General features: G+C 32.2%; 1 protein-coding gene across 2 annotated transcripts; it reads right to left on the bottom strand.

Moving 5' to 3' along the window:
- Positions 1 to 2,713: 2,713 nt before the first annotated feature.
- On the bottom strand, positions 2,714 to 27,679 carry LOC127738258 (uncharacterized). Of its 2 annotated transcripts, none has more exons than XR_007999972.1 (5): positions 27,504 to 27,679; positions 10,491 to 10,572; positions 9,620 to 9,722; positions 7,707 to 7,782; positions 2,714 to 2,842 (listed from the first exon to the last, which is right to left on the bottom strand). XR_007999972.1 is itself a non-coding variant. In XM_052249440.1 (5 exons), exons 1-5 carry the CDS (start codon positions 15,652 to 15,654, stop codon positions 2,828 to 2,830), a joined length of 285 nt encoding a protein of 94 aa, XP_052105400.1. In that variant the 5' UTR covers positions 15,655 to 15,764; the 3' UTR covers positions 2,714 to 2,827. The 2 variants fall into 2 exon arrangements, 1 of the variants encoding a protein (XP_052105400.1); XM_052249440.1 differs by lacking the exon at positions 27,504 to 27,679 and adding an exon at positions 15,646 to 15,764.

Genomic DNA, 27,679 nt, shown 5'->3' with positions numbered 1-27,679 from the left:
GTATTAAATTAATATTAAGATCCATTTTGTTACATCTGGTGATCAATTTATTTGGCAATCGCCAATGGCAGTCAACAGGATTTAAGAACATCCGTTGTTCGACCTGTTAGTCAAATGCGTTTTGTTAAAATATACACCTTTTCACTTTTTTGGTCTTTTGGAAAATGTTGTGTGTGCTGTATTTAGACCCCTCTACCAAGAAATTTGTTTTACGTGCACACGTATACAAATTGCGGTTTTTATCCAACGCAATCATATGTTTGAACGTTGTTTTCAATTTAGACTTGTTTATATTTTTTCGTTTGGGCTTGTATTATATTTTCCTTCGGATTTATATGATTCGTACATCCTATTTCGACTCTTTAAAATTCAAGAGTCTATCCTAAATTGAGGTAAACTATATGGCCTTCCAGATACCGTTTCGATGCCTAACATCACTGAAGAGACATTAATTGTCGAAATCCGGATATGGTGTACAAATTTTTGCACCTCATGTTTGTGGTATATCATCTTTTCCGCAAGTTTATTGTTTTCTGTTTGGTATTAAATTAATATGAAGATCCATTTTGTTACATCTGGTGATCAATTTATTTGGCAATCGCCAATGGCAGTCAGCAGGGTTTAAGAACATCCGTTGTTCGACCTGTTAGTCAAATGCGTTTTGTTAAAATATACTCTTTTCACTTTTTTGGTCTTTTGGAAAATGTTGTGTGTGCTGTATTTAGACCCCTCTACCAAGAAATTTGTTTTACGTGCACACGTATAAAAATTGCGATTTTTATCCAACGCAATCATAGGTTTGAACGTTGTTTTCAATACAACATGCAGGTTCTGCTAGAATGAAAAGTTGACCATGGAAATTTGAAATCAGTTGTCGTAACATTCTCAAATAACCTTTACTGTCAAAGTCTAGATGTAAGTCAAAATATGGATCCGATTTTACTGTGTCTATGGCATTCTTTATTTTAAGTTAAATGGGACAAGTGCAATCAACATTTTGACTTGCTAAACTGAATTACTAGTATTCAGTGAAAGAACATCATCTATACTAGAGAAACGTCAAATAAAACGATAATGTTAGCATCTTTTCGTTCCTCTTGAAAAGCCCCCCTATGACGTATGCCTAAAATGAACATAGAAACAAGTCGGGGAGAAAAAGGAGAAAACATCCATTGGAATGCCAACTGTCTGTGAAATACATTACACCCATCGAACGTAACAATTGTGTTGTTAATAAAAAGATCAGACCAGTTGCACAGAACTTCTTGGTTTAATGAGTGTTTTTTTTTTTACCAAAAATAGGTTGTCCTTCCAAAAACAAGATCTTTTTATCTTTTTTTTTTTATGAAAAAAGGAACTAATTATTTCAATCTGTTCTTGTGCAAAGAGAAGAAAAGTTAACTGTTCATAACATCTCCATCCTATACTACTAAATATACTTTGAGCACTTTGGCTTTCTTTCAATTTAGGGAAAAAGGGAAAAGCAGTTGCCTAAACACTGATTTTTATAGCCCTAGGGTCTACTCACGGAGTGGAGGTATACTGCAATGAGCTTGTCCGCCATTATGTCAGAAATTTTCGTTACATATTACTCAGCCTCTGTATTAATGAATTGCCTGATATTTGGTCTAACCCTGTCTAAATTTGAGTTGAACTGTGTAAGCAGTTTTCAGGTTTGCCGGGTAGTTACTATCTGTTTTTCCGATATTTTGAAATTAATTATATTAAATGAGTCTGGAATTTTGGGGTAAATACTATACTCAGCTTCTGTAATAAGGAATGGATTGATATTTGGTATGGTACTTTATAATGCTGAGTTGTACTGGGTAAGCCATGTTCAAAGCTCCCAGGAGAATTTAGAATTTTTGAAATTGACAAAATGCGAATGAGATTTCAAATTTGTCGTTCGTCACAAAGTATGCTTCAGTGGCGTAGCTTGTCGCTTATTCTTAGTGAGAGAACGATTTAACACTAGAAAATCAAAGCAGGGTTAGTGCGCATCAAATACAGCGATGCAGATTGGGAGTGTATTCATGGTTAATGGCAAACCGGCGTTTCAACATTTACAAAATTATACATGTTTGATTGATTGATTACTGTTGTTTGCCTAACATCCAGTGACAAATATTTCTTGCATATTCTGTACATGAACAAAATTACTATAAGTAGGTTTTGCAGAGCAGGTTGACGAGAATGAGAGCATGATTCGGAATTGCAACTGCAACAGGAAAAAGAGAGCATGTAAGACAGGGGTAGAAACTTTTCCTTTTAACAGGCTCCATATTGACCCCTAGCAGAGTTGTTTCAACATTGGCTAGGTATTTATACACCAAGCACAACCAAACGGATGACCATTTTAATCATGGGGTTTACTGTAGATGGGAAAAGTTCATGAACATATATTACTTTATCCTAGTCAACACGTGTGGTTCATTCCGAACAAGAACAAATCAACAATAAAACCAGTAAATATGTTTTGCAAAAAGGGTCGATCGAAATGAAGGGCGGAGAAAGGGAGAAATTGGACCGCCAATAAAGAAAGGGGGTAAAGTGGATAATATCAGGGTATAGAATACGTAGCGGTTCTACCTGAAATGCAAAATGAACGCCCCGTCCCCAGGCATAGACTAGATATAATTTTAAATATTTTTTTCATATAATGGACGTTTAATTACATGTGTCAAACGACTGCTTATTGGAAACACAAAAATACTAAGCTAATATTTGTTATATAATAAATAAATAAGATAAACACATAATATATACAATGTATAACTGAGTTTGGTATCATTCATCAAAACTGATATAATCTCCTCTTCTAATCATGTTACTCCACAATACACTAGAAAGAAACAAAGATACATTTTTTGAATAATTAAACTAAATGTGACTATATATTTATCCAATGTTTAATATGTGCCAAAATATCTGTTTCACATTTTTCTCCGTCTCTCTGAAGTCTGTTTGTGTACTATCTTAATCATATATGACATTACCAAAGAACCTTGCTAAACTAATAAAAAGCTGTTTTGTCGATTTATGCAAGCAAAATAAACGAATTAAAAGACAAAAAAGAACCACTCACTGTACAAACAAACAATGTCATCTCGGGCAACTATAGTATGCCCTGATTTTATTAATTTCGATTTCAAATTTCGCTGAAATTAATGGATTATATCATGAACATTTATAAGAATGTGGAAATTTGATTGATTGATTCCTGTTGGCTACTGAACGTCCAGTGTCAAATTTTAACTGAAAATTCAGGAAAAAAGAACAAGAACAATACATCAATTCAATAGGTTCTACAAAGTGGATTGACCGGAATAAAGGATTGGTGATTGGCATCAAACAGAATCAAATGAACGACTTTCGGCACGGGTCTGACAACCAGACGTGAAAAAGTCGGGATATCCACAACTGGAAATACAACGTATACGTAATTGGGCGATATTCCTGATTTTATATCTTAAATATAACGAAATATAAAAGGTAAAAATGGAGAAACATATTTCAACAACTTCATATGGAAGGTGTACAACCTCTATAGGTTTGCAGACTGTATGTGAAGTTCCATAGATCTCGGTGAAAAAAGAATATCTTGCCATCTTTTTTAAATGCTGAAGTTATTGTGGTGCACTTCTGTAATGTATGTGTAATCATTCTAGGATCTGTGTTGAAACTGAAGGAATTAATTACACCAAACTGGTACCATCTTTTTTAATGTTATCAAGTTAAGCAAAATATGCAAATTAGAATCATCAAACAATTCTATACTATAATATTAGGTGCACAACATCAACATATTTTCAATCTGTCTGTGAAGTTTCAGGAATCTGGGTTGAAACTGAATAAGGACTTGATTATACAAAACTGGTACCTTCTTTTCTCGCAATTTAAAGTGAAAAATGCTGATATTTCTACGCTTTTAACGTAAATTCTATACATTTATAGACATTTTTCACACTTTTTAATTGATAGTATCTACGGAAGTATATAAATGCTACATATATCATTTTCTGATATTCAGATGCAGTTCAGCGAATTCTAAATGCATACAAATTTTCATCAAAATCCGAAATATCGCCCAATATTAGTTTTCGCCATTTAATAATCACTGGGGGAAATTTTTATTTCTGATTGTTCAATTTGAATGTCTTTTATATCAAACATTATGACACTTTCAGAATGATGGGAAAAGGGAAAATGATAAATCTCATTTATTGGGTAGTTGACTTGGTAAATGTTGTGGCAAAAGGTTCTCAAGGAGGTTACTCGAATTAATCTGTGCTCTCTTCAGGCTTTTCTCGAGAGATGATCGAATGAGGGTATTATTAAAATTACTCGGACCGTTGTCCAGGCCTTGAGATCTGAAGGGCGCATGACATTTTAGCGAAAAATTCAAAATTTCTTGTAGACATTTTAGCGCGACATTTATCTGTGATGATATTATAGCCATGTAAGCTTAAGCAAAAACATACCAAGTTGAAAAATACTCATTTTGGTTTGGCTATTATAAAATTGAAATGAATATTTTCTTAAAACAAACCAAAGAAAATATGATGCAATATTTGACGGATCCCGGTATCGGATCGACAAAGTATTAAAAGGCCAAGAAATCCAGACTAGAACAAAGAGAATAAAGATGGGACAGTGCTTATTGCAATTATATGAACAATATTGTAGAGGGGGTATATAAAGTTCCCATTATGTACGATCATTTGAATACAAATTCAAAGCTAGAACAGTTTAGCAATATTTGAGTTCAGAAACAGATGGTGTATATGAGATCATTGGTTTGATTGTGAAAAGAAGGCAAACATTAAATTTTAGTGTTGCTTTCGAATGAATCATTCAATATTTCGCCCTTAAAAATATCAGTCCACTATTTCATATTATAAATGTGAAAAATGGATTAATTTTCTTTACTTTCGCTAAAATGGACATGGATAATTTCAATTTTCACCAAAATGGTTTAAATCTGGCGCTAACATTGGTTATACTTTGGTGATTGAACGTTTGATTGTTTTACGCTAAATGTCCTATCGATTCGATAAAATGTCCTCCGCTTGATATAAATATAGGTTCTCTTCTTTAGACAGTCCAATAAGAGTCAATAAATATAGTTCTGACATCAATTAATAAGCAATCTTATAACTCATCAAATCGATGATACAAAGCACTTTGTTTACTTTTTGAAGGCTAATTTTTTAAAATATGTTTTGTCTACTGCTTAATTTAAATGTGAAGTGCTACTTAATTAAATACTATTTTTTGTATTTCCATGCTTTGATATATTATTGGATTATCAACAAAAATGATAGACTTTTTAAAAACTTTATTTTGTCAAATCGTAGTTTGTATGATAGACCAAGTGACCGGTGGCGCAAAATTCCAAATTTTTTGAGAATTAAACACGGACAAAGAATTATAATCATATACCTTAAAGAAAATCTCTATTAACTCATTCGACCCAAAGAGATTTCTGGAAAATCAGGCATTTTCGAAAATTTGCAAACATATGCAAATTATATGCAAATAAGTTGACTGTTGATGCTGTAACTGATGCTTATCTATTAAACTATGTATTAAGATTTGGGGGCGGATGGAAGGAGTGGGGGGTAGGGTGGGAGGTGGTATATTTTCGGGTGGGTTTGAACCCACCCCTACTGAAAAATGGTTATTTTCAATCTATTTTTCGATTTTAAAACGACCTTGAGAGGTGAACATTGAACAAACTGTGTTTCTTTGTCATTCAATTATTACCTTGCAGTAACAGCAGTCCATCCATACTGACTGGAAGTAAATGTGACTTGATCGTCTTGCCGGGGAATTATTATTTGCAAGCCAAGTCTGCCTAAATGTCCGTTTTTACGGATTTCTGACAAAACAGTGACCTAGATTTTACAGACCAGATTTTTTTTTCCGTATTATACCTCCTTGTGTTGCTGTACCACCTATGCATGTATTTAGGATAATAGTTAATACATACGGCCCATACATACCATTAACGTAGTGGCCATCAAATGACTCCCATCCCCACCTGATTTTGGCTACTTTTCACATTTTTCCGATTTTGAACTCTAAGAAGGGCATTAAAGTTGTCATATTTTCATAAAAACACATATGGGAAGAGTTTATGGACCATGAATTGCATGGTTGAACTCCCTGCTGTCAACACATTTCAGCTAGGGCAATTCTAAAAAAGTATGGCGGGTCATACGGGCCATCAAAGAATGGCGGTTGCCATAACGACTACATTCGGGATTGGGGCGAAGGGGTTAAAGAACTTTTAATTATATATAAGATGATACATGTAACTTATCATTTCGACTTATGGTCGTATAATGAAATTTCATCTCTGCATTAAATTTTTTAGCATATAAACCCTGTATAATTAGCGATAATTAATGAGCCAGGAAAGTGGAATAGTTATTATATACTACACAGAGACATATGCGTGGATTACATGGCATGCTTGTTGCATTGTATCACTTTTAAAGTTTACTGAACCTGTACATGTGTTTGTTTTTTTTTTTTTTTAATATTTTGCTACTTTTCATTATAAAAATGATTATTATGAAGGTGTGGTATGATTGCCAAAACCTTTATTTCGTCCAGATGCAAAAAAGAAATAAATATTCATGACGATAGCTGTTGATAAATATTCCGTATCAACTTCACACATAATACATGATGGTTTTGAAGTATAGATTCTAGGTACTAACGTTGTTTATCATCTTAATAACGTGTTATATTGTTCTTTTTATTTGACTTTGTATATTTAAACCTTTACTGTTTGGTCCGTTTTTTTTGGTATATACTTTTGGTGTGGTTAGGTATTTATACATACCGCCATTGCGTTATTGTGTATGGTCATTTTTGTATTCTTGTCTTTCATTTTTGCTTGTGTACTTTGTCTATAGAGTGCTAGATGCCGTTCTGTTTTTCTTTGTTTAGATGATTATTTTTTTTTATAGTGATTGAGATTACAACACAATGTTGACTGCTGTACCCCAATTTTGACGTTTTTACCTATTATGTCTGTTTGTTTTGCTTACACATTGTTGTCAATATAATGGAATGCTATATGACTGTCATACAAGTGAGAGGTTTAGCTAGCTATAAAACCAGGTTTAATCCACCATTTTCTACATAAGGAAATGCCTGTACCAAGTCAGGAATATGACAGTTGTTTTCCATTCGTTTGATGTGTTTGAGCTTTTGATTTTGCCATTTTGATTAGGGACTTTTCGTTTTGAATTTTCCTTGGAGTTCGGTATTTTTGAAATTTTACTTTTTGCAAATAAGACATTAATATACTCTGTTTTTGTAGGAGACCGGCACGTAAAGTCGTATTTTAACATGCTATGTCAAAAAGGCAACACCAAAGTGGCATACACGGACACATTATTCTGATTCCTAACCAACCAGTCTTTCTTCTTACTCATAAATGTCACGGAGTAGCAGCATAAACCAATTTTAAAGACTTAGGTTTGACCAAGCATCGAATCAACGAAGATTAAAAATTAAAACGTCTTGTGTTTACAAGTTCTTCTACCGAATGGTTAAAGTTGATACTTTCTCAATTTATCTTTTTCATGCTTCATGTTGGTGATTTCTTCGTCACAATGTCATTGCAGGTCAAAGGCATAAACGTAGATTTATTGTTGAATAATAAGTTGAATAAATTATATATTTCTTACCATTATTATCCATATAATTGGCCAAAAAGGAATAAAGCAAGTCAAAATTAGGTTCAAACATATTTTGTCTGCAAACCTGAAGAATAAAGAAAATTAATCAACTGATATCTCTGACAATTTTAATTCTAATGCTCTGTTAAAATTTCCATAGAAGAGGCTGTCCGCTTTTTAAATAAATTTTGTTCTTCTGCCCCTACCATCGTTTTGTATCGTGAATAAGTACAGTATTAGCAATTATATATGATAAAGAAGATCATCATGATTACAATATTATTATAGTGTATTGTTGAACTATTTATAAAAAAGAGATATGGGTATACCAATGATGAGGCAACCCAACAGCTTGAAAAGGACATTTGTGTGTCAATGTACACGCTTCGAAGACCATGCCTACATTTCATCTCTACCCTTGGTACAAACCGGGCATCATGCGTTAAAATACTTTTCTTTCATTAATATATGATAAATAGTAGAAAGAACAAACTAGTTATATTCAAGCGGGATTATGTAAGACAAGAACAGTTTACGGAAGCCGTATGACCATTTATAGTTATGATCATCTTTTGGAAAACGTGAATGCATATATGTATGATAAATAATTATAAAAACAAATAGATGTTATGCAATAATTTTATGATCAAATTTCACTTTGGTATGTCTGCGGTATTAACAAGAACTCTTATATTATTAATGCCTTTGTAATTCTTTTACGGAAAGTGTCAACCGAGAAGCATCGTCATATTTTTTTTTAGCATATTAAGTGTAATCAAAGTACTGAAGTACTGAACATCGGATGACCGCAAGTTCTTGTGAATGGTCACAAGCACTTGTCTCAGAAAGTAAATCACATCTCTATACCTGAAAGTGAGGTTAATGTACAGAGATGTATTTTTTTCTGAGACAAGTTCGTGCGTGGATGATGAATAAATGACAGGGAATTCAACCTCACCGTAATAACTATAATATTGTAGTAATATTATATTAATATTTGTATATAACAGTTACATGTATATATAATTTTTATCCATTTGTATATCATTCTATTCTACTATTCTGATAATAGTGCAGTGCAAGTGCATGGTGGACACTCTTCTGTAATAACTCGATTTTTCTAATAGATTGGATTTGAGCAGGCATTCATATTTTCCCGCAAAACGTTCTTGAGATATTCTTCCGCATGCGTTAACACAATTTTTCTGTACGTGCATGTGCGTAGATATTAATAATTTTTTACTTGTATATATATTTCTAACGACAAAACATTTTCATATTATTAATTTATGTTCTAAAAACAATATTTTTATGAGTATTCATTGAAAAATGAACTTATAATAAGCGACAAGGAATGTTATTTTGCACTCGATAATGTCCGCGTATTTATAGATCTGTTACCAGTCAAACACGAAAGTTACGTAAGTGGAAATCTCTGTGGCAACAATACATCGGAATGCCTTCACGGTCATCGCGATGTAAAAAATCGCGATGTTTAGTGTACTGATGTTTCATAAAAGAAATATTCTTTCACTATCACATTGTTTTATTGATGGGTTCTTCCAAAACACTTCTTCCTTAATAAATTTCATTTTCATTGTTAATAAATATGCGTCCTGACATCGCAGAATAAACTAGTTATTAGTTATTTTTACAGAATCATACAATTGATAGTTGACAAGAACATTTCATAGAACGCAGGTCAATCTCGTGAATATTATTGAAGATTGGAGATTGCCTCATGATAAAGTGATGCCGACTGGCTTTCATTCCAAATGGTGTTTCAGCTAGCTTGTCAATAGTTGCATATGTTTGTTACCTGTATATATATATATATATATATATATATATAAATAAAAAAAGAAAAAAATCAGAGTTGTTTACCACCTGGCTGACCCTCAACCCTATACACATGTTATTACCTTTCCTTTCTTTGTTGGATGATAGTTGTTTGTGGTTGTCCTCCTTGTACAACAACTGTGGTTTGCTGTTGTTGCTGCTGCTGAGGAGGAGGCATATATCCACCTACAAAACATTATTCATTACCGTATGTCAACCATATTTTGTCATTCATTTACTATAAATATATATATATCTCAGTGGAGTTGGTGTATTCTACATTTCTTTTCTAAATTTCATCGCTGTATGGATATTTCTTACATGTAAAAGGCAGCTACTAAACCAAATTTCCCTAAGTGTAAAATAAAAGCGATTACTTAATAAGTTCGACGGTCGCCATCGTGAATTACTGTAAACCAACTTATTTTCGCGGATACAATTTTTCGCTTTTAGTCCATTCTATACCACTTCGCGGCAATTTAGTTTCGCGATTTTCAAATTTACTTGATGGATTCAAATAAGGGAAGATGAAAGTATAACATAATCGCGAAGATTTAAATTCGCGTTATTTTTCTACCGCGAAAGTCGTTGGTTAACAGTAGTTGATCGTTACAAAATATTTATGGGGTATTTTGCATAATCCATGCGTCTTTTTCTTTGACATGTTCGTTCATAACGACTTGTAGTTCGTTATCACGAGCAATACAAATAAGATCATATTCGACCGTTCAAGTAAACTTTCTTAAAATTGATAGGAACATAAGTACTTGTATTTCAAAAATATATAACAGTAGTAGTTTTTCCTCTTCAAATATAAATACAATTAGAGAAAATAATAACCAAGAGCATTTTCTTTATACAAATCGAGATTTTATGTGTCAATGTTCTAAATGCAATGTCGAATGACTCAGACTATTTGGACCGTCGTGATCGTAGATGAAAACATTTACTTACCATATTGTCCCGGGGGTGGTCCATATTGGGGAGGTGGTCCTTGATAGTATGGCTGCTGTGGTGGTGGTCCTTGTCCGTACGGCTGAAATAAAAATAACACTCTATACATTTCATGGGTCCGAAGCAATTTTCTGGATGTACCTTCATCAAGAAAGCTAAAACCAGACATTTGAAAGCTAGGGATGTATAAATACGCAGAAACGTTAGGTGTTATATGACCAAAGAAGACTTTAAAAGAATAGTCAAATTCGTGTAAGGTCAACTTTGCCTGATTGTGTTAGAACCCGAGCAGCTTCTTAAAAACTTCTTAGTTTTACTATATGAATAAATCTTTTTACACTCACTATTTCGCTTTAACGACAAATAGAATTCTTATACACTTACAAAGATTATTCTTTTAACCCTATTACTAAATCTTTAGTTATCTTATTTTTTTATATTTTTCTGCGATGTTATTAAATGATTTTTGATTGCATTCTAGGTATCGTTTTTCTTTTATAAGTGAACTGAGTATGAAGTTCATTAATAAATATTCCACAACTTAATTTTATTTTCTTGTCTATTTAAAAAAGGAACCGGTCTAGACGATAGTGTTCAAAAGTGCAAAATTGCTACCAAATTTTGACGTCATGGTAAATTCTTGATCGAAAAATATTGTTTTAACAAACTTGCAGATAATGAGAAATATAGATTCCATCACTGCAACAAGTGTGTTACGATATTTCTCCACTCGAGACAGTTAAATTTTAATATTTAAAGCGCGAGGCTTCCCGAGCTTTTTAAATATTTAAATCTAACTGTTGGGAGTGGAGAAATATCGTAATACACAAGTTATAGTGCTGGATTCTGTTTCTCTAATGATTTTTATCCTTCCTTTTCAAAGATTTGCAGAAAGTTGTGTTCTTTATACGTGACGTCATCAGGCATGGTCGCCTTTTTTCAGGACGTCACAATAGGAAATTCAGAAGAAATAAAAAAAAGATTAATGTAATAATTAAATTTCGACCAATCATTTGCTGAGAACAGAAATTTCACTAGTGAATATTTTAACCCTATGACAGACATGTCCATGTGCCAGTCTGAAGACAGGAACCTCATCAATGGTTGTCCTATGTCATATCTCTTCCTTATTATTGGAGAATTTGGTATTGATAACAGTTCTTTGAATTTCTATTTAGTTTTTCTCCATGCCGAGACGGTACAGAACTTGCGACATTGCATACATAGACTCCTGTCTTTTGTTGAAGATCGTAATTATGTTGACCTCTAGATTCATTTGATTTTGCGTGTTGGGTTGTTGTCACATTGCCGTATAGTACCCAACAAATCTTTCAATTATTCATATGTTAGTTTATGTAATATTCTTGGTGATGTAAGGAATCGCTTATATTTCTAAATTTTAATAAATTGTGTTTTAGACATTAAATAACAAATCAGTACGATTACGTAATAGGAACTGTAGATCTATAAGTTTCCTAGTATGAATGTACATTATGTAATCTTTTAGTGAGGAATTACGCTATTGTTTATCTATATAGTTCTAATCAATACATTGTATTTTAATTACAACACAGTAACTTTGGTATGTGTGGTAATTAATTGGAATTAAAACAGAAAGTAAAACAGAAATTTAGACAGGAATATTTTCTGCCATTTATGAAATTCGAAAGTGTATTTTACATTTTGCTTTAAGATTTTAAATGTATCGTTATATTTGAAATTGGCATTGTTATCAACTGTGGATCCAGTAATTTTAGCTACTTTTTTCATATTATATGAGATATATATTGTTTTATTTTCAGTCATTTTGAAGATAACGAACTCTTGAAATTATTAATAAAATTAACGGTACCAATTTTACTGAACCAGATTTCGACTGTTAATATCTCTTCAGTGTTGATCAAAGCCAACATATTTGAAAATCTAAAACCTAACAATAACATTGCAGGGCTGATATTACCAAACATATTCACTTTACCCTCGACATATTTTGAATAATTTTATTTGTTTAAAAATTCTTCTTTTAGAAGAGTTCGATCCGAAATCCTGCCACGCTTACAAAGCTTCAGGAATGTTGAACGTATTTACATTTATATCAATTCTTTGTTTTAAACTGTGAAAAAACAATATTATGATCTCCTAATAACAACATGTTTACATTTATACTTCACAATAATAAAACATGAAATCCTACAGTGTAATTGGTAGAAAGCACTTATAACTATATTCTAAATTGTTGATCTTAAAAACTAATTCTTTGGATATTTGCCAATAGTTTTGAATGCGTAGAAAGTCGTATCCTGTAGAGCATTTCTATACTTAAATTTTAAAATTAACGATTTTTTTGTAATTAGAATCCTACATTGTTCACATTTCAAATAACATTTAAATATTAGATATTTTTGCTAACTCATGAGAAATCAAAACGGAAACTTAGAAAATTATTGCACCTTATCGATTAAATATGGTTTAAGTATTTATTAATGCAAATTACTTATTCAAATAATTATAGAATGCTGTATAATAATGTAGCAATTAACATGTGATGACAATTTCTATGTTTGACCCATCGAAACAACATCTGATACAAAAGTTTAACAATACTTTTAGATATTTGGATGATATATTGGCTCTCAATAATGACGACTTCAGTATAACACCAGGGTTTTCGATATCATAAACTAGTCAAAACATTTACTAAATTTTATCATCGGTATAAGGACATCATTCGTAAATATAACTCAACATGCAGACATCTTATATGTTCGGGTATTTCACATCCAATCTTGTATGGTAACATTCTTAACAAAGCACAAAAATGTCAGTATTCACCTGAAAAGCTAACAAAACCTTTAAACAGACTTATTAAGAAGGGATATAGTTACGATACTGTTATCAGGTCATTAAAGATTGCATATTTTGGCTTTAATATTGATTCACTTATAGGGTCTTTGCATCGGAATTAAACATATTTATTCTAAAACCAGTTGTTGGCATGACACGGGTTATGTTCTTCTCATATATTTTATGATGGTATAATACTAAACCCCTATTCATATGATGAAGACATAATCTTTCAATCAGTTTAATTGAGGTCTGGAGCTGGCATGTCAGTAACTGCTAGTAGTCTGTTGTTATTTATGTATTATTGTCATTTTGTTTATTTTCTTTTGTTTCCTATTCTGACATCGGACTCGGAAATCTCTTTAACTGAGTATTACTGTGCGTACTGTTGTACGTATGTTTTTTCTACATTTGCTAGAGGTGTAGGGGGAGGGTTGAGATCTAAAAAAACATGTTTAACCCCGCCGCATTTTTGCGCCTGTCCCAAGTCAGGAGCCTCTGGCCTTTGTTAGTCTTGTATCATTTTTAATTTTGGTTTCTTGTGTATAATTTGGAGTTTAGTATGACGTCCATTATCACTGAACTAGTATACATATTTGTTTAGGGGCCAGCTGAAGGACGCCTCCGGGTGCGGGAGTTTCTCGCTACATTGAAGACCCATTGGTGGCCTTCGGCTGTTGTCTGCTCTGTGGTTGGGTTGTTGTCTCTTTGACACATTCCCCATTTCCATTCTCAATTTTATTTGAAATAACAGACTTATATCGATTGAAAAAGAGTAAGTACAATATGTTCTAACATCGAAATAATCCGGTAAATGGTATAATCAGATTTGCTATTCATTGACAAGTAGCATAATATGTTATCAGCATACGATTTTCATTCCATTGTCCATACCATACTCTCTGTATTTCTATTAATTCGGCGCTTTTGGTTTTCGATCTGTCAATTGTTTAAACAAGTAAAGTCCTTGTGAATATCCGTCTGTAGACAGATTTACTTATTCATTATATGACAAAGATTTTAAATTAAAAAAAACCCTTAAACTCAATTCTGAAGAGCACAGATAATTATATGTTTCAACATTTTGAAGGAGAGCGTGTCAGCGGTGCTACATTTTGTTTGTACGTCGGATTAAAAGTCTGAGGCCAACATATGAAGATTAAAAGAAAAAGATTCAAAAGGACCTGCTTGATTTTAGTCACAATTATTGAAATGCACGTTACTGTTCCCTACTGAATAGTTTCCTCATTGGCAATTATACCACATCCTCTTATTTTCATATATGTTCAATTTGGTCTCCTGGAGTTAGAATCTTAAACTAAAAATATAATGTTTTTATCTGGATTTTTTTTTCATATGGAATCTTCATATATACCAGTTTTGAAGTAGTGGAATATATCTCGGAAACTAACAGTTCACCAGCAGTGCATATCATAGTATGTACTTGTCGTGTGGCAGTAATTTTATAGTTTCAGATATACTTAATGTAGTAAGTACGGAATACACTTTAAAACAATACAATCCGCTTCCAGAAAGACTCTATTTTTTATATGCTTATAATTTAATTTTGGAGGTAACACGTCTTCTGATTGGCAGAAAATGTTTTGTCTATCAGCTCATAGACATAATTTTGTCATGTGACCGTGACGACATCAACGTTTTTTCATGATTTACTCCTTAAAAATAGAATTTAGAATTAAATTATAAGGACTGACTGTAATGTTTTTTTCTGTCTATTTGAAATAACCTCAGAAATGTGGCGCACACTTTTAAATAACCCATTATTCAGTGTGCACCATATTTTTGATGTTATTTCTTATAACAGTCAGTCCTTATGATTTAATTCTAAATTCTATCTAGTCATTCCTTAAATATATTTAAGATAAGAACATGACAATAAATGTCCAGCAATTAACAAAGTACAATTGAAACATCATTTAATATTTCCCCCCTCGACAACGGTCTTCGAAAATAAACAGTCAACATTAAGAATTAACTAAATCTATTTATGATGTGAGTTTAGGCAAAAGCGATGGCAACAGCATGATCATGATAAATGGATGAGTAAAATAATGTATTCAACCAAATTTTACAATTAACGCAAGGAACCTATACTTGTATAGAACGGTACATTTTTAAAAACATAATTTTTAATGAACCTACACATTTTAATTCATAGCAAAAAAACATTAAAAAAAATCAAAAAACGACTACGATATATTTCAAATGAAAAAAAATATATTTAAAATTTCAAAATGCACTGTATTGACCATTTTTTTTCATAAATGTCAAATAATTCTAGATAACTTACGGCAGCCATGATGCTCTTCGCAAATAGTATTTTTCAAAAGGCGATCCTTAGGGACAAAAAGTTCAAAATGGATTTAATTGTTTGAAATAACCATTGTAAAAAATTAGAGGGTTTGACTTAAATAGTAACGCTCCACTCAAGGTACTAAACAAAAATATTTAAATCTACTGATTATCTTATTTCAAGACAATGAGTAAATAGATATGTTAATTTTCAAAAAATGTTAGAATATACAGACCAAACTAATTGCCTTTATACTTACTTCTACGACACATTAGTAAAGGAACAATGCAAACCTTTATTGGTTTTTAAAAGGGGTGTATTTATAATCTGTTATTTTATATTGTAAATAATATCACAATCATGCTGTATATTTTATCATTCATGTTAAACTTTTAATGTTATTGATTTGCATATGTATATGCAAAATGTATCTTTTATGATTGTATTGAATATTTGTATGCATATGGTAAGACGTAAATAAAATATTGAATTGAATCGAATTGAGTAATGGACACGAATATAGTATATCTATTACAAAGCTGATAATTAGTTCCTCTGTTTTATTGAATCAGTTAAACATATTTATAATATTTTTACAAACACAAAAAATCAATGATTGTCCTCAACCATTAGAATGGTTCCTGTAATTTTTCATGATGTTCCTTTTGTTGTGTATTCGCTATCTATAACTGTATATACATGTATGTGTGTATTGACATTTGATGTGCCTGGAAGCTGTATTGCTTTTGGAAATAAAGTATTATTATTCTTTACTTATAATTTTATGTTCCTATAGAATTATTAAATTCTTTTAATATGCTTTTTGTATTGCAATTCTTGTGGTGACTGTTTCTGTTTTTATAGGAAGAGTGTCGTTGTTATTTTCGTTTTCATTGTATGCCACTGGAGGTTAAGTTAAAAGCAAGAATTCAATCAGTCAATCTTTGCTGTTGTAGAGTGATTGTGTCACATACTGTTATTTTGAATATAAATGTTAAAAACGTTTTTTGCAAGTGAAAAATCGTATACACTAGCTGTGCTGAATAATATAAACTTTTTAAATTGTGAACAATTAGTCAGAACGAACAGAAATGACTGCAAGGGAATGGTCTGAAAACAACTAAAATCTTAAGGGTAATTTCTGAAGAATAATTTACGAGACATAAGTTTTTGTGTGGGTATTTTATGAATTTCAGATAAAAAACACATTTTTTATTAAATCAAAATGATGCTTCAGGGTAGATTTAATTTATCGACGGAGAAAATAAGTTTTACCCCGACACGTGTTAATGTGCCTGTCCAAAGTCAGGCATCTACATAAGTGTCGTCATATTTAGATGTATCTTAAGCTTTTATCGACTCTAGCAATTTAGGGCGAATGTAGATTCTTTTATTTTGTGACATTGGGTTACTGTCTCTTTGTTATTATCCCGATCCTTTTCCGAAGAAAATTATGTACAAAAAGAATTCTAAAAGGTGTTCAACAGAAAAAATGCAACAGGAGATACCAAAATGATAAAGAACATTCATAAGTCGAAAAGAAACCAATAAAACAATGACAGAGAACGAAAAACAACAGTCCACAAACCACTACATAGAAAATTAAAGCCTGAGCAACACAACTCCACCAATACCGTGGTTGATCTCAGGTGCTCTGGAAGGGTAAGAAGATCCTGCTTCACACGTTACAATCGTCTTGTTGCTCATGGGAAGTACATTTGAGTGATAAGCTTAATTCCGAGATATTAATATCAGGAAAATAGGACGGTATTGTAACATATTTGTGATCATCTGTGACACAGATATTCCAAAACGGTCAACAAAATCATAATGGCGTTTTTTTTATGGTGTAGACAAAAAAAACCCAAATATATGAAGATTTGAATAATTTGCGATGGGGAGGTACTGGATTTTGTTTTTCACTAGAAAACAAGGCAACAAAAAAATCAGGTTTCTTGATATCTGCCAACTTTCACAAATGCATGATTCTATAAATCATACAACAGTAACTAACAGATCCGGCAACAACACAAATCAAGCTGGAATCCTGCATGCTATCTCTACACATTTTTGTACTAAATGTATGCAACTAAAACTTAATCAAGCGATGCTGTGGTTTAAGTTAAAAGATTTAGATAAATGGAGTTGATAAACATGAACATGAGATATTATATCTTATGAAATATCGAACAAAAACCAATATATAAAACTAATGGGCAGTGCTTTAGTTGTTGTTCCTCATGTTAGTATTTACTGCAAAGTTCTTAAATATCGATTGCAATACTATTTCGAAAGATATGACATATAACGACAGTCTAATTGTATTTCTGTTGTATCTACGATTGTTCAATAAAAAATCTTGTTAAAGAAATAACGACATCCGTTCTTCTCTGGTAAAAGAAGGGGTGTCTTATTTCTGATTTCTGATTCACTATTGCAGTGTTCCGAAAAATATATACGACAGATGATTTCATTGACACGGTGTATCAACTCCACTTACCTTACCTAGAAATGGGTTTATTTTCGGATAATCGCAAAAATTATCATAACACGTTAATAATATATTTAAGCTTTCACTATACTTAAAACTTCGACGACTCCTGCATGTACATTGGTGAATACAATATGTATTCATGTAGCACATGCAAGTTAAAATCGGTTAAAATCACACTGAAACGGCATGCAACCAAATACGTAATTTTTGGGGCGTATTACGTTTCCGCATTTTTAGCAAAAATCCAGTTTCACGTTTCCGCATTTTTGTGCATTACTTTTCCGAAATAAATAGTTACCACCTTTCCGTATTTTTACCTGTACTTCACCTGTAAAAAATGGTAGTAATGATATGTAAGACTTTATTTTATTATATAGTATTTTTTTCTTAATTTGTATTTTATTATGATAATATAATTCCTTCAGATAATTAAATTAATAATTAGAGGGCAACTGCAAAAAATGGAGGAGAGCCTGTTGGATCGTAAAGATTCGAAAAATGTGGTCATGTCACTTTACAGGGAAAGAAGGAAACATATGCCGAGATTGACCTATTGTTTGAAGTTGATAGTTTCATTTTAATCATAAAGACTTATCCTGCTCGAAGTCCTACTTCAACCTCCTCGTTGGTGAGCGTGGGGCAACAGGTTTTCATGGCAAACGGAAGAGGCATACATTAAAAATTAAAATGCGGAAACGTAAATAACCTCTAACAAAATCAATGTAAAAATAATGCGAAAAAGAGTACTATAAAAATGCGGAAACGTAGGAATTTTAATGCGGAAACGTAGTGCCAAAATGCGGAAACGTAAAACGCCGAATTTTTTATACCTGAATATTGGCGTAGCATTATGCACGTTAGTTAAAAGACGGGATGTATATTCAATTGTCGTTGCGTTTGTTGTACATGTAAGATTGAAGGCACGGATATACAGAAATAAGATAAACAAATGTAGTAGCTAAGCCGAATTTAACAACGTTATTAGTGCTTGCTATATAAAAAATGGACCTTTTACGGTTATTGTTCCACTTTGATGAATGCATTATCTATTGGATATATAATTTTTAAATTTCAAATTTCTAAAAATTTCTTTAACATCTGTTGTCAAAGGACACCTAGAACGAAAAAAACACTTTATAAATGCGTCCGAAGCGCTTTTCTGGATTTACCTTCATCAGGAACGTTCAAAGCCAAACATTTGAAAGCCAAACATTTATAAGCACCGAAACACGCGAGAAGCTTTATGACCAAAAGGGATCTAAAATAATACCAGTAACCAAATCCGTTTAAGGCAAGTCAACTTTGCACGAGGCAGAAGGAACCTTTTTATTTCATTATAATTTTTAAATTTAAAATAATAATAAATACTAATAAATTAGATATCTTTCATCATGTTAATACTGCGTTTCAACTTGGATTTTATCATTTCAAACATCGCTACTAGACATCCCTCGCTCTTTCGATGACTGTATAATGACCTCCCACAGTGGTGTTGCCAATCACAATCAACAAACTACTGTATGGCTGTGAGCAGTTTGTCAAGTCTTACCATAGTGTAATCGAATTGACAAGTTTTTAAAGACTAGCCAACTATACATTGTTCCTTAGATTTCGATAGTTAAAACTATTGTGCTATCTTTTTTTACATTACACAATGTTGGAGATATAAAGTTATTATAAACCATGATCGACTTTTCTAGATAATCACTCTACTAGCTGAAATAAGACTTGGAAAACTCGGTCTTGTATTCTATTATGATTGACATATCTTGATTAATTGTAAAAATAACCACCTGCGGATAATATCATTTTAAAAATTGACGATTCTTACTTCAGAAAAAAAAGGAACACTCCGACGTCATCAATATCTATGTTTGATTGATTGTTGCTTGCTTAACATGCCCCATGGCAAATATTTCATGCATATTCAAGACAAGAACAAATAGAGAATAAATACAATAGGTGCATGTAGGTTCTGCAAGGTAAGTCGCAGGCAACAGGGATGAAAAGCAGGACGAATTGGACTACCACTGGAAAATTAGGGTATCTTGAACATTGTTCATTCTAATGCAATTATTTTGTATCAATGGTTCTGATTGGACGACAGTAAGCGTAAAATTCTCTATCTCCTTGTCTGTAACCAAGGAAGCCGACATTTTGAATTGCGGAATGTATTGATGTGCAATTTTTACAATAATAAGCAAAAAAACTCACATGTTGCACCTAGAAATCTTCTTTTTATTAAATTTTATTACATTCTGAAGCGGCCAAGAAGAAAACCAGAAAACGCCTGGTGTTTACGTTTGACGCCGGAAACATACCTATGACGTCACCTAGTTTAGGGGCCAAAGAAGATAATATCTTCTCGCGGAATTTTCTTTAATGAGAATTTTACACAAAAATAATGATTGAAATTGAATTATGTACTTGTTTTGCATTAGAATAGAGATAACTGTAATGTATTTGAAGCTTTGCGGACGTCCATCGGTAGTTTTACTGTCGCAAATACCCGTTTACCTGTCTCCGCTACGCGTCGCCAGGTAAACTAAATTTGCGACAGTAAAACTACCGATGGACGTCCGCAAAGCTTCAAATACTATCAGTTATCTTGGTGTAATCAGGTGTGTACAGAATTTTACACCGTTGTTGAAAATTCATACACCCTGAGGCGCAGCCGAATGGGTGTATGAATTTTCAACAACGGTGTAAAATTCTGTACACCCCTGATTACACCAAGATAACGAATTTATTTCTTATGAACAATTCCTTTACTCATTTTTAAACCGGGATGTAAAATTGAAAAATGCTAATGAAAAATTTCCAGTGTTACACTTTTTCAACGTCGATGTTGCTGCGCATTGTCAAATACTTTTTTTCCTTATTTTGGGAATTCAGAAAAAAAAATTTGTTCTTTTGAATTTTCGGGGGAAAATTTTTTTATAAATTTTTTTTTTAATTTTTTACAAATTTTTGTCCTCAAATTTATTTATTTTTCATTTTTTATATTTTTTTTTTTTGACATTTTATTTATTTTTTTTGACATTTTAATTTTTTTTCTTCATTTTAGCACTTTTTAAAAAAAAATTATTTTTTGGCAAAATTTTATTTATCATGGGGTGAACAAGGGTGGGGTGTTATTTACACCGGGGTAATTAACCAATCAGATTGCAGTTTTTTTCCTGCATAAGAAATAAAATACAGTTATCTCTTAAATGTCTTGCAACAGACCGCTCACGGAATCCTCGGAGAGTGAAATGATGAATGCAGCGCCTGCATACGGAGTATATATCTCCCAATTGATACGATATTCCCGGGCTTGTGTTTCCTATACTGATTTCCTTGATAAAGGATTGCTGCTCACAAGGAAGCTATTAAACCCAGAGTTCCAAATGGTGAAGTTGAAATCATCCCTTCGTAAATTTTACGGACGCCATCACGAGTTGGTTGACCGTTATGGAATAACCGTTTCACAGATGATATCGGATATGTTCCTTATGTCGTAACTACAATACCCTTCCCTTTTCACGAATGTGACTTACCGAATTAGACTATTTACAGGATTTGTAATAACATAAGCAACACGACGGGTGCCACATGTGGAGCAGGATCTGCTTACCCTTCCGGAGCACCTGAGATCACCCCCAGTTTTTGGTGGGGTTCGTGTTGCTTAGTCTTTAGTTTTCTATGTTGTGTCATCTGTACTATTATTTGTCTGTTTGTCTTTTTATTTTTGGCCATGGCGTTGTCAGTTTGTTTTCGATCTATGCGTTTGACTGTCCCTCTGGTATCTTTCGTCCCTCTTTTTTAATGTAGAGCCAGGCACTCACCTAGCATGGAGCATCATATTTAGAATTCCCAATTCCGATCGGACGTGGCTACGTATTTATAAATCCCTACAACAATCACTGTTGTACAGGAGAAGTCCAGGGATGACCATATTTCTATACATAACTCTTTCCTTGGAATTCGGTACGTTTGATGTTGACTTAATACATGCATTATATCAAAATATCTAATAAAAATATTTGTTGAACCTACATGTAGCGTAGATTTTAAAAATTATTCTCCGGTACAAAAATTAAAACAATAGTAATTTTGGCAATACAAACTCAATCAAGAAATTGAGAAACCAACTTACTTTGTTATAAGGGAAATTGAACATCTAAATTCAGAGGCCAATGCATAAATGAGACTAAGACGTAGTGAAAACAACAATGCTATAACAAACATTGGAAAGAGGTGGCAGTGTGCTATCAATTGAATTGTGTGTACATTGTACCATACACAATTCAGAATGAGGAGAATTTTCAAACATCATTTACTTTGAATGGCACTGCATTTTATGTTGTAGAAAGTAACCCGCGCAAAGCTCAGATATGAAGGACATAGATTTTAATGAATAAGACTGAGTAAGTAGTACGACATCATAGTTAGTGTGATGTGAGGGGTTCTGGCTATTGAAAAGAACGTTAAAAATGCTTATTTTTTCTGAATATTTGTTTGAATGAATTTGTTAGGCATGATTTAAAAGACCGACGTTAGTGTTTATAATAAAGACCTTCAATACATATAGATTATACTGGTATTCTATTCATTGAGAACTATTTTGGGTATACGACATTTCTGAAGGTTTTCTTTAAAAAGAAATCTATGTACACGTGTTTTATTGTAAAACTTAGCCACTCAAGTATAATACAACACTTACATTTTTTGTTAAATTTGAAATATCATTTGACTTTAAACAAGATACTCATGAAACTACTTTTAACATAATGTAGAATCTTATATATGTATATGTGTACTGTTGTGTTGATTTTGTTGACTATTCATTTATATACAAACAAGTCAACGTAACATGGTTAATATGTGTTTTTTTTGAAAATGTAAACAATCGAATTTTTTAATTTACTCTGATTGCATTTGCGTGCGTTTTCGTTACGATTTATTACTGGCGTTTGGTGTTACAATTGTTTTATGTACGCTATCTTTTTGAAGCGTGTTCCAATTGTTTGCTTATTAATATGAATTACGTGTACTTTGAATAACGACATTGATTTTAGATATTTTATTTATCCAAAATGTTGTGATCTATCAACAAAATAATAAAATGCAAATGCACCATTCCAACACAACTCACCGTAAACAAAGTTACAGTGTTATCAAATTCCCTTCTAAGTTGCATAGATTATAGTGCAGTTTACCATTATGTAAGTAATAAATACCAAAGATAAATATTATCATTGATAAAGTCCAATGGTTAAATATAAATGACATTTCAAGCGTTACAAGTTCTTTAATGTTCCCTGTTTAAAAGAGTATGTATGAGATAAATTTAGAATGATTTCTGGCAACAAAGAAAATCAAAACAGATTCAGTGTTTTATTCTTTTAAGAATTACAAAAACTTAGGTGAAACACTTCACAAGTCAACATATATATATATATTAGACGAGTTGTATATATAGACATGACAATAAGCATGGTCTAGTTCTAACGTTTGAAGTCGTTACATATATATATACACAACTTTAGACAATACGCCATATGAAGGTACAACTCAAACGGATATAAAAAAGATGTAAAAAATGTTTTCCCTTTCTTTTTTGCTTATACAGAGTTATCGGACTTTACTAATCAAATTGCATTTGAACAGTGAATGTGGTTGTGACCTACTCGCTGGATTATCTTTTTCAAACACATTGTTTTCCCTATGCAGAAAAAAGGGAATCGTGAAAATACATATCACAATTTATGTTATAGTGACACTATATATCACAGTTAACGTACCCGTGTAGACGGGCATATCATGCGTTCATGACTCGGCTGTAAAATTATAAAAAAAAGCGAGATGGTATGATTTCTAATGAGACAATTATCCACCAAATAACAAATGACAAGGATGTAAACAACTACGGTCATCGTTCGGCATGTGGCATAACCAATACCCGTACAAAAGTAATGGAAAAAATGGAATCAATCAAAAGAAGAAACCATACAATTTGAGCTAATAGCATTAAACGAAAACAAACTGGATAGACATCTTCTAACGACAATCACCAGACTACAGAATCCTGGATTGGGACAAACACGTGCAGAAGGTGGCGGGGTTATACAACATGTCTGTGAGAGCACAACATATACCTTAACCTGACAACAGTTTGAAAGGTTGTCTGCTATGTTGTGAAGATTAAATTGCAACTTAAAACTTTAAACTGTTACAGTATATATTGACCGTGCAAAGCATAAGTTACATCATGAGCAGTATGTATCTGTTTACGAAGTGTTCATTTCCATAGTTTCGGATTAGATTTCGAAAAGGATTTCATCTACAAACATGCATTGTTTTCATGACCTAGCTCTGTTTTAGCTATTAAACTAGAAATGACAATTGCATTTGTTTAACATTAACTCTTGTGAGAGGGTTTTTGAAAAAAGTAGTACGAGTAGTACGACCTTCCGTTTATTTACAGGCAAAACTGAAATAAATCAAAGTATGTGTAATACGGTATCACAACAAAACATACATACATAAAATATTATTATGGCAAAGTTAATAAATAAAAAAAAAAATACGTCTACACTAGAAACAAAATTTCTTTTCAAATGCCAACTGGATTTGTCTACTCTTTCATATGTAGATTCACAGTTCCATTATTCACAAAAGCATTATCTTTCATATGATATTGCGTTGGTTGACGATTTTCTTGTGGGTAGGAATAGTAGTTGTTCCACGCTGGATGAGTTCCACTTTGAAATCCGTTTGGATAGTAGTTCTGCTGTGGAATCATGGGAGCCATCGGTTGATATGGAACTAAAGACTGAAACTGTCCTGCAGACTGAGATTGCCCCCATGGGCCTTGAGATTGCCCCCATGGGCCTTGAGATTGCCCCCATGGACCTTGAGATTGGGACTGTCCAGAGTAAGCCATGCTTGATGAACCTATATATGCAAATTTATTTAAAGTTAAAATAGTATAATATGAAAATGTATTGTTGTTATCAGAGCTTTTTTATATTAGTTTTTTTTATTCGCACATGAATTCAATGCGTTCAATTATATCACCGTGGTATTTAACGTCAAGAGGCCAATATCAAATGCATATCAGACGAAATCATATTAATTCCAAATGAATATGAACCTTCATTTGTACTAGACAGACATGTTTATATAAAAATAAGAAGATTTAGTATGATTGGCATAGTCGGCTCTTAAACGTACTAATTCACAATGTAACAGTTCCCAAATATGATCCTTTATTACTTCGAGCAGACCAGTCTTTGTTTAAATACCTTGTACTTAGCGGAGAAGCAGCAAATATCAATTATCAAGCCTTTGGTTTGACCCAGCTGGAGATCGAACAAATGAATATACCACATTCGAAATAGCCACACTACCACGAGACCATCGATGTTATTCATTGCTGAATTAGGTAGATATAAGAAGATGTGGTATGAGTGCCAATGAGACAACTCTCCATCCAAGTCAGATTTTAACAATTAAGAACAAAGATATAATAAACGTGTGAAACAGGGTTCACTTCTAACAAACACTGCTGAAGAATGTTACTCAACGACATAATTGTTAGTATTCTGTAAAACATGCCCATTTGTTAAGGGGCATTAGCTGTCAAATTCACGTTCACCGATTTGAACCAGATTCTCATATTTGACTTATAACATACTAAAACGTATATTCAAAATTACAACAGTCTGACAGAAACAATTGACTCGTTATAATGTATCAGCATTTCGTGCGTATTTAAACTAGAAGCCATCTAATTATTCACCGAGATTACCTCCGAAGACTGCCGGCGGTCTTTTAACCCAATATAACCATAAATATAAATATAAATACACAGAGAGCCACATGCATTCGTATAATGACGACTTTTCTAGGTCTGTTTGATTTCATTTTCTAGATTAAAATACAATGTATGTGTAAATCATCGTTTCACCTGTATAAGAATGTTTTTAAGGGCCGGATCAGTCAACGAAATGGTTATGTCTTGTGTCTCCCTTTTTCACTTTTCAGTTGTTGACATTCTTTTATTTTTAATGAATGAATCACATGCTGAATACATATGCGTAAACAATTTCACTAAAGGTCAAATTGAAGGTTGCATGAATAAGGATTCAAATGAGGTTGTATTATTAACTTGTAAGCCAATAATATATCAGCGATGTTTTTAAAGCTTATTTTGACGATATTAAACCACTCTGAGTGTTAATAGGAAATATTATTTCTAAATTCCGCTTTTAGAAATGTTTGAAAAAAAATCAAATTTCAATGTTGAGTCTAATTTGTAGCTATTGCCTCTTTAAACTCCTATTCTTAGTTATATTTTCACTGAATCAGTGAAAAACATTAAGATATCGTTCCGAAATCTTAATAAACGGAAAGTGATTTTATATTTCAGAAATATAAGGATATATAAATAATGAATAAGTATATGATCGTTTTGTTAATTTCTTTTAAATCTAACGTTCCCAAGATAAGGTAATTCCGAAGGATTTCAAAAGGTTTTGGGCAAAATTTAAAATATCAATTTATACAATCTTCAAGTTGGTATTCAGAGATATTTAACCTTTCAAAGATTTTTTGCTATATAATTTTTCCAATCCTTTTTCTATTTTAAGAAAAATATTTCAGACTTATCATCATATTATACATGTATGTTTATCCTCAGTCTCTGTTTACATGAGAGGATCACCGATTTCCAAACGAGACCAGAAGATGACATCACGTACGTGCCAAAAACGAGAGGCGGTGCCACTATGGACCCAGATGACAAATACACCTGTATATACTTACTTTGATACAAAAATTTACAAACAAATAGATTTTCATATTTTTTCATAAAAAGGAAAATAACGCGAACAAAAGTTTTCTTCAAAAAACGAGGTTATATTAAAAAAAAAATGGTAAAATTTTATGAAGTCTCTCCTCCTTGGTTCAAACAATTAGTGTTTATGATGTACTTACATGTAATTTACACATTCACTCACGCGGCATATTTATACATTGATTGGGTATACACAAATGCATATTTTCTATCTCAAATTTGATTTATGAGAATAACTTTTTTAAGTTGCTTCTAATTACTACCACATAACATTTTAATTGTCTTAATTTTTCACACACATTTATTTAAAATTAAAAATTTGCTCGTTAATCATATTTTTTATACATCCAATCAATTGTATATTTACATCATTCTGTAAATAAAATTTAATCTTATAGACGAAACAAATCGGAAGATATTGATTAAATACCAAGCTTTACAAGAAAAAATGTGTTTAAATTATAGAAATCTCTTCTTGTGTTGATCGGTTTTATCAATATTTCATCTAAAATAACTTACTTGATTAAGACTGGTGCACAACAATAAAATCACTGTTCGTTAAACTTTTGTATTGCAGTGCAATTCTTGTCAAATAAGTATTTTCAGAAAATATATTCAATATAAACTCTTCAGTGTTAGAAAATTCCAAAAGTTATTGTCCCGAAGGTTGAGTACATATAATTGTTGTAATTACC

Source organism: Mytilus californianus, unplaced genomic scaffold (genome assembly GCF_021869535.1).
Source record: "Mytilus californianus isolate M0D057914Y unplaced genomic scaffold, xbMytCali1.0.p SCAF_4, whole genome shotgun sequence".
In the NCBI taxonomy this organism is placed as follows: domain Eukaryota; kingdom Metazoa; phylum Mollusca; class Bivalvia; order Mytilida; family Mytilidae; genus Mytilus; species Mytilus californianus.
This window is presented reverse-complemented; position numbering and strand designations above follow the sequence as displayed.

Coding starts and splice junctions, on each gene's coding strand:
- LOC127738258 (XM_052249440.1), bottom strand. Junction 9,723..10,490: donor ACCACCCCCGGGACAATATG/GTAAGTAAATGT, acceptor AATGTTTTGTAG/GTGGATATATGCCTCCTCCT. Junction 7,783..9,619: donor ATCCAACAAAGAAAGGAAAG/GTAATAACATGT, acceptor TTTATTCTTCAG/GTTTGCAGACAAAATATGTT.